This window comes from Notothenia coriiceps, unplaced genomic scaffold (assembly GCF_000735185.1).
Source record: "Notothenia coriiceps isolate Sejong01 unplaced genomic scaffold, NC01 NC01_scaffold00000339, whole genome shotgun sequence".
Lineage (NCBI taxonomy): Eukaryota > Metazoa > Chordata > Actinopteri > Perciformes > Nototheniidae > Notothenia > Notothenia coriiceps.
Window position 1 is genome coordinate 19,162,692 of NW_011333040.1, and position 8,734 is coordinate 19,171,425.

At 43.1% G+C, this 8,734-nt stretch overlaps 2 protein-coding genes across 2 annotated transcripts in view; one reads left to right on the forward strand and one right to left on the reverse strand.

Moving 5' to 3' along the window:
- LOC104951939 (DNA-binding protein SATB1-like) overlaps positions 1-1,239 on the reverse strand; it is a 10,310-nt gene extending 9,071 nt beyond the window's left edge. The window contains exons 1-2 of the mRNA XM_010778678.1: positions 1,152-1,239; positions 79-200 (exon numbers count right to left, since the gene is read on the reverse strand). Of these exons, the coding sequence (XP_010776980.1) occupies positions 79-200; positions 1,152-1,239 (210 nt within the window). The remainder of the gene's footprint in view (positions 1-78; positions 201-1,151) is intronic.
- Positions 1,240-5,729: 4,490 nt separating this feature from the next.
- Positions 5,730-8,734, forward strand: part of LOC104947944 (DNA-binding protein SATB1-like) — a 10,517-nt gene continuing 7,512 nt past the window's right edge. The window contains exon 1 of the mRNA XM_010774071.1: positions 5,730-5,790. Coding sequence (XP_010772373.1) covers positions 5,788-5,790 — 3 coding nt within the window. The 5' untranslated portion in view covers positions 5,730-5,787. The remainder of the gene's footprint in view (positions 5,791-8,734) is intronic.

Here is an 8,734-nt window from a genome sequence, read left to right on the forward strand (position 1 = left end):
AGGGGGGCCTGGTTGCAGTAGGGGGGAGAGGGTAGAGCGAGGGGGGGGGGGAAGGTTGGTGTATGCCATCCTGGTCACCCTGCACGCCGCCTGGTCACGGGCAGTCTGGAGTGGGGGGGGGTGTGATGGAGGGAGTGGTGAGGGCCTTGTTGGTCTGGAGAGGCGGGGAGTGGGGAAGTAGGTGAGGCTGGGCGGGGACACTGATATGAAGAGGAAGGGAGGGTGACGGAATAACTGGAACTGTTTCCGTCATGTTTGGAAAATTACTCATTTTCTGTTACGAGTGGAATACGTTTAGTGGTCGTACGTGTTTTAATGGGGACTTTTCTTAGCTTTAATCTCAGATATTTAATACATGACCGACCCAACCAGACACACACACACACACACACACACACACACACACACACACACACACACACACACACACACACACACACACACACACACACACACACACACACATGCCACTTCTGTCATTCTGCTCCATGCACTGGCTGATTAACTAGAGGGGCAGATGGCTGACCTTTTGGGTGTCTGTTTCTGGATTGTGACAGTTTAGAGGTTTGACTGTTACTGAGAAGCCACTTGGGGTCAGCATGTTAGAAGTCATGTTTTGCATGAAGCCTTGTGTACAAATGGCAATAAATGACATCCTAAGATAGTACAATTGATATAGTGAAGTTGTGATTACATCAGGAACTTCTGGCGGCTGTTTGTTGGAGCAGCATAGTGACATTTTGCTCCACTTTTTATAAGTTTTACTTTCTAGCAATAGCAGGACAGGCATCAAGATGTCTAGTTTGTAGACTCACAGTTCTCCACACCTCTCTCTCTCTGAAATTAGGCAGATCAGAGCAAGCATATCACAACCCAGAGGGATCTAAAAGGGCCGTGACTGTTTATTAATTCATTTATTTATTTATCTCCTGTGCCTGCTTGGTTATTAGGTTGCCATGGGAAACAGGCTAGGCCAGATCCTCTCTATTATTAAAGACACAATTTCTTGAACTGGAGACCCAGCTGTCTGAATAATTAATTTAGCGAATGAATTATCTAGCAAACGGTAAGTCTTCCCCTCCCTCTGAAATGAGCCTTTCTCTTATTGTTTAATGGACAGTGGAATTCCCACCAGCCAGTTCTCTCTCCACGTCCTGTTTCATCGAACTGTCCTCCTCTTAGCAGGAGCCCGGGGGTCTCACTGAGCATGCCCAGAGCACTTTGTGTCTCTCCTGCCATCTCTCTCACTTACGCCTTACATGCCACCTCTCACCCCATCTGTCTCCAATTGCACAACCCACTCCCTCCTCCTCGCCTGCCTCCTACCCGGCAGTCCAAACTAGGATTGTGCCCCGAATGTAAGGACTCTAAATTCTCTCTCTGTCATCATCTCGAGTGCATTATTACAAGACAAATGTTTTCTACTTTGGAGAAGGTGTTAGTCAGTTCACCGGTGGCTGAGCTAGCACTTTCAAAATAGTTAATGGCCCTCTTTTAAAGAACATTTCTCAAAGCCTAACCAGTGCTTAACCTACTAGCCTCAAGCTTACCCTACTAGCCATCGCCCTTGCCCTCTTGTTAGCAAATGCTACCGTGTCCCAGGCTCAGTATCTGCTTGCTCTTTCTTTCCTGCACATGTTTGCTAGCTAACCCTCTCCCACTGTCTCCACTTCTCCTGACAGACCACACAGGGCTTGTTCTGAGGCCCATTTTCACTAATCTGATCAGGCAGGCAAATACGCCGGGAAAAGCGCTTTAATGATCCCCCTAATTACCTCAAGTCAATACCAACTGTATTATTAGACTCGGGGAAAATATTCCATTAGGGTACCCCCCGTGGGAGTCCCCTCTGTGCGCGCTGATGTCACGCGCTGCGCGCCCCCTACGCTTGTAATTAATTTTATTTACACACTCAGGAATGCACAAGGTCGCACCTGCAGCCCGGAGCCGCCCGACTCGGCCCGCCTAATCAGATCTGTCATAATTATCATTCTGCATGCTTCTGACACACGCCGGGAAATATTTCAATTTAACTACAGCCACTAGCTCCGGCAGATGCGGTCTGAGAGAGGGAGAGAGAGAGAGTCTGTGTGAGTGTGTGGGCATACAGGAGTGTGTGTGGGGGGGAATCGCATGGGGAGAAATTAAGACCTATCCCAGTGCTCGTGCTGCTGCTTCTGTGCACTTGGTCTTGCTCGCATTAATTGATCTTTCTTTCCTTCACAGTCCCCTCTCTCTGTCCTTATCTCTCTTTCTCGGAGTAAAACATACTTTCCATCCTCATCCATCTGTCTTCATCCTATTCTTCACTTTATTACTGCATGAATTGTGCCTAAAGAGGACATAGGATAAGTTGCCTTTTTAGCCATAGGACATTTGACATTTACGATGTTGCCACTTGAATAACACTCTATGTTAACTTCAAGATGAATATACAAGTGGAACAAGACACACAGCCATGGAGCTGAATCAACAACTGCATTGAAGACTTTCTATTTGTGAACACTTTTTGGGGATGGAAATGTGTTCAGTTTCATTAATATCTGAAGAAAACTTGTCGGCCAATTAAGAACACTTATTTAGCTGACATAGACAATTTACTGGTTCTCTGCTATTTCAATTGCTAATTCAATAAGATCAGTCACGATTTATCAGCCTAATTATACTTTGATATTAGCAATTAAACCCCAGCTTTGAATTAAATCTCAATCAAGCTCTTATAATTGATGGAATCAGACATGTAGGTGCTTTCTGCGTTTGTAATGTTGCTGCCGTTGTTGTTTATCTCTAGATCGTCTTCTGTGTTTTTGTTGTCTTCTCTGCATTCATCCTCCATCTGCCTCAGCAGTATTGAACAGAGGAGATTGTAAACAGGAGGTACATTTGTGGTGGGAGAGAACAGTGTTTGAACACCCAAATATCAGCCCACCGCCAGGCTAAAGTAGATTACAGTGCCATTCAAACAAAACTAATATTTGATACAAAGTGACGCATGTACTGTAGCATCATCAGTGACTCCATTTTCAGCCATTTTGTATTCATGAACAGTGTGATGTGCTCTGGTGGTCATAAAGAACATAGTTTCACTCAAATGTGATATTGACTGGTTTTTATAAGTGATACTACTGTATCTAGTAATGTTGACAAATACTGAACATATTAAAACATTTTTGCAATCTAATTTATAGATACCATATTCATTTAAATTAGATATCTTCTATGTTATCTGTTCTTGTGTCCTTAAGCAAGGCACTTATCCTGGATGACTAGACTGTGGTTTAACAGTGAACTCCTACTATGGTTACTTTGTTCGGTGCAGTTGAGTGTGAATAAGATCTTTGTTGAAAGAGAACAAAACGTTCAGTTATAAAAAGAAATGCTGTAACCACACAGATGTTTAATGTGCTCCATTTTAGATGGACTGGTCATTTGCCTTTGGTTATTCTTTATGCTCCATCTGCCTCTATTTGGTTGCTCGAAAATTCCCTGCACACTTTATTGGTTCAGCAGCCATGACGTAAGCGGCCACACAGAACTGGTTGGTATTGTTTGTGGGAGCAAGTGCTGACACAGAGAGGGCCATTTCCTGCACAGTCATGCCTTGCCTCCACAATGTGTGTCGTGTTAGCTGTCAGTCTGTTATTGTTGTCAACTCGCTTATTGTATCTGGAGAGGTCGCGACCCCTCTTCAGAAAACGTTCACTGTTTGGCTAAGACTTCTCCATGTCGCAGCTCGAATAGAGATTAATTGTTTGGCATGTATGATTAATTTCTCTCCTAAAGCTCAGCTACTGACATCCTAACAAAAGAGGACAGTGTCACAATCTGGCAACCAGAATCTGGAGAGCATCCACTGTGACAAGACATCAGAGTCATACCAACGCGATTAAATAATAAAGGAATATTTTTTAAAGGCAAGTTTCAAATTATTTAAGATGACTCAGTTTTTAATCCTCAAAAGCTTTCCTCAAGAGAAAACCAGCTTCATGATCGGTACATATGAGAACTAGAAATGTCATCACCCATTACTGTGGTTGCAAATCAACTGTTGTTTTTATTATGCCTTCTAATAACTTCTCAAGACCAGCGTGTGAATTCCAATCAGATGGCGATGTTTTAATAATGAAGCAGAGGTAAATGAAACGGTGTTTAACAATAAATACCACTCTCTGATCACCATATGGTGAGCAGCCTCAGATTGAGTCCAGACGAAGAAGTATATTTTTAGAAAACATTTGAATTTCCTTTATCTATAACAAATGATTTTTTACCTGTACAACTATTTGAAATATTTAACAGCTTCATACTTTCTGCTGCGTTGTGTTTTACTTTATGTTGTTGAAGTCCTTTCATGCTTTTCATGATATAATTGGTTAGAGAAGTGAGCTAGATTAAATTCCCAGAATGAATAGCTGTCAGTAGAAGTGGAGTTATTTTTTCTACATACTCTACGTTGACATGGTCCAAAAACTACACGTCAGATCATGGAGAACACAACATGGAGCCTGTTGAAAAAAGCCTCAGAAACTCTCGGTAAATTAGTATTTTGAGATCTAAAGCCGGTTTCAGGGCAAACCTTTAAACTTCAATGGAATGAGCAAATGCAAACACGATTACTTTGGGTATATAATGAATGCACAGCTCAGTAATCTCCTTTCCTTTACAAAGACAAATGTGTATGTTAAGATCTTGCTAGGAGTCTTTTTTGTGTGCAAACATTGCCCTTGCCACGATCATCTCCCTATCCCATAGTCAGTGAAAGAACATAAACACGATTATACAGAACATAACCATCCTTATTCATCCAGTGTTCTGGAGATACCACGATTATCACCGGGTTGAATCCTACTTTGAACCTTGAATTAATGCCTTACACTCAAAGCATTGATGGTGGGACCATTACATCACGACCGCAGGGGGAGAACACATTTGGATTAACACTCAATAGACTTCTTCTTTCAAGGTTTGGGCCATTGCACACCTGACTTACTGCAAGTTATTACCAGCAGCTGTATAAAGTAATTGTTGCACCGCATGTTGAGCCAACTACTGTCAATGGCTGTGTAGATTTTAAAGAAGAAATTGAATAAAGACGCTAACACTCCAATAAATAGGATTTAACGTTGTTATGGTTTGGCTTTGGAGTACAATGTCTTCTTCATAATATCTTTAAGCATCATTGCTATCCTTCCAATTTCCATTGCAGTTCAAGTAAGGCCACTGACCTCCTTTCCATTGTGATTTCTTCCTCACTGAACGCCAAAGATTATTTGTACAGTCACTCAAAGCGGTTCTACTTGTGTATAAAGACTTATTCTCCACAAAAGAATCTGCCGCTGAATTTGCAGTCAATTATTGCTTATTGTTGCGGGAGATTCGCATATGCCCGCGCATCAGGAACATTTCAACACACCACCATCGTCAGCAGATGGGCGTCCACCATGGCCTAATGTTTTTACAACACAGCTCACGTTACCTTGCGGGGTGAGCGCGCACGTGCAGCCGCCCGATTGGCCTGCTCAGGGAGGAGAAACATGTTATCAGTTGCATTTATCTGCATGGTGCTGTCTGCCAGTGCTGGGCCTCTGCCAGGTTCAAAGAGGAGGGAAGACAATAATGCATTGTCTTCCCCTACTTTTAGCTCCCTCGCTTGTTCAGACACAGAAGAGGTTTGTCTGCTCCTCCTAAACAGCCCTGTCCTCCAACCGCCAGCCACAACAATGGCCACCATCATTTTGTCCTTCATTTCTTTGACGTGTCATCTTGGCTATTTTCATTTTTGTCCAAATGGTATGTGAAATACTCGTATAGTTCGTTTTTGGGGTTAAAGCTGAGGCTTGATTTTTGGTCACGCAGTAATCAGAGGAAGGAGGGGGAAAACCTCCGATGGCAAATGGATGGACATCTGTTGGCTTATTTTATTTATTTATTCTTGCAGTGGCCGAGGTCAGCCTGATGGGACTGATAACAAGCAAATGAGATTAGAGGGAAGGTGTTGGCCGGGCCGTGTGACAGACCCCTCTGTCTGTCTGTCTGTCTGTCTGTCTGTCTGTCTGTCTGTCTGTCTGTCTGTAATTCCCTGTCTCACTGCACAGCCAGTTGCTCATCTGGGTTTCTGTGAGCTTTCATGTTGGGACTGTTTGCCGTGGTGATGGGTGTACGGGCTGGGCGGTGAATACCATGCTGTTCTCTGACAGAGCAGGCCTATGCGCTTATTGGCAGCTTGTGACTGCAGCACTCACATACACGGTGCACCGCATTGCATAGCTGGGTGAATCTCGCGCATGAATTCAACTATTGTGTTGGGAGGGAAATATTTTTATCAGGACCTCGGTTGCTATTTATACCCAGACTGTACAATGGCCTGCTGAAGAGTTTATTACCCTTTTAATTCTTTGGACCTTATGACCCCGAAGCCCTATTAACCCCCGGACAGATCTGTGAATGCTGTACATTTAGAAAGGGCTGCTGATTCTTGATTGTCATTCCTGTTGTTTGAAACTAATTAATAATTAGGCAACGGTGACCTAGAGGCAGCGGATTATTGTGCAATATTGTCGCAGGTGTGTGCCAACAAAGCAAGATAATCCTGTGCCTGTCAGTACTTATTGCTCCAATGAACCTGTTTGCAGCATCTGTGAGTTCAACTGAGAGATGTATTTAGCATCAAAACATCCTGCCTTTGCAGTTTACCACTTACTCTATGATTTCATGGTAATCTACGTTTGGAAATACATTGGTTAGTTTATTACAGTAGGTCACCTCCAAAGCTCATCATCTCTATTTCAATGTGTAGTTATTTCTACTCATACTGGTCTTACTGAGCGCAGCAATTATTTGATCAATTCTTCCATTATATTTTTCCTTTACAAATGGTAAACAAATACATATGGAAAATTAGACAGAAAAGCCTGATCACAACATCCTAATACTAAAAGTTGAGGTTTTGAAATTCCTTGTTCAGGATGCTGCTCTGTCTGTGACATTTCTTTTGACTCTCATGAAGTGAATAATCTTTAACATTTGATTAAAAACTGCTTGTATCACATGGTTTTCTGGAAATGCCTTTTTTATAGTGGGTGTTGATGAGAAGTGTGAGACTCAACCACACAATCTAAGTCCTATCTTTAAAGTAAAAATGTTCATATAACTGTGGGTTTGCTGGAAGTGACGATAAGCCATCTCATCAGTCGAATACTTTTTCTGGTAGTGTGGTTCCTGTCGCTGCCATACTTTGTGGTCATGATGGCCAGACTTTGACATGATAACGTTTCTAGACCGAACACGAGTTGTGAAACTCTGCAGGGTATTCTGTGTTGCCCCACCAGCGGGCCTACTCCGAACCACCGTTTCTATTTATTTATAGAGAGCTCTTAATGATCTTCAACAAAACACAGAGTACACTGAATTGAAGAGCCCTAGATGTTTGTTTTCTGGACCGTGTTGGAACACTTTAGCGGCAGGGGCAGCAAGTCCATGATCCAATCAAGAGCGGCTGGTGCTTGTCAGCTGCGGTGGAGAGGCTCAACAAACTCTGTTAAATAATAAAGGGGAAAACAGATCTGCAACAGTAGGGTAATGTGGAACATAACATATTGTTGGTTTAATCATTCTTTAGGAATATTGTTGTCATACTGTATAACTAAGTTTGACTTGAAATAAATTCCACACTCATTTACATTATAGCAGTAAAAAGTTTTATGACATTTACAATATCCACTTTTTTTCTTTTGAAGTTTACTGGCAACAAGGGAGTCAAATAGCTTCTCTCACTCACTCTCTCTTTTTCTATTTCTCACCATCTCTCTGTCCTCTCTTTATCCCCGCTGCCTCTGTCTGGTCTGTGGAAGCAATGCAATTAGACAAACACAAACAAAGCTCTTGAAACTGCCATGGAAAATGCTGACTGTCCACTGTCCACAGCGCTAACTGCTGTTTGACGTACATCACATAAAAACGTTCGCTCAATGCCCGTGTGATTCTCCCTTCACCTCCTTCGATAAAAAGCTGAATGTCAGCTCAAAAAGTCTAGAAATGCAGGCTGAAAAGTAAAACGCCACCCAAACAAACATCCACACTTGTGAACTAATAAACTCTCGGTACTTTATTTCATCAAATGGACTTCCTGGCATTGAAATAGAGTTCACGTCGTGCTTTTGTTTGATTGGCTCTGCTACTTTGGGTTTAATCCTGCTGGTTTTGGGAGTGTTTGAGTTGGATTACTCCATCGTTGGGCCGGGGTACAGTTTCTCTGGCTTTGACAAGATGGTGTGTGGTAGTGTGTTTGCATCTGTGTGTGTGTCAGTGGGCTGTGTGTGTGTGTGTTCTCCCTCACTACCGAATCAGCTGAAACCACAGACAGCCCAACTGGAGCGCCGTCCAAATCCCTCTGCATGCAAATTAAAAACGCAACAATAAACGTGGCAAAGGAACAAGGTGGGCACGCAGGCTTTATGGCCCTCTCCTCCCTTTCTTTCTCCCTTTATGTCTCTTTCTCTCTCTCTCTTTCTCCCCCTCTCGGCTTCCTCCAAAACCCCTCCTGGGTTTGATGTGGCTTATGGGAGGAGTTGGAACAGGGGACAACCAAACTGCTGAGTTATCTCTTGCATGCAGTGTGGCGGCGTGGCTCTGCCCTCTGTGTGTATGCGTGTGTGTGTGTGTGTGTGTGTGTGTGTGTGTGTGTGTGTGTGTGTGTGTGTGTGTGTGTGTGTGTGTGTGTGTGTGTGTGTGTGTG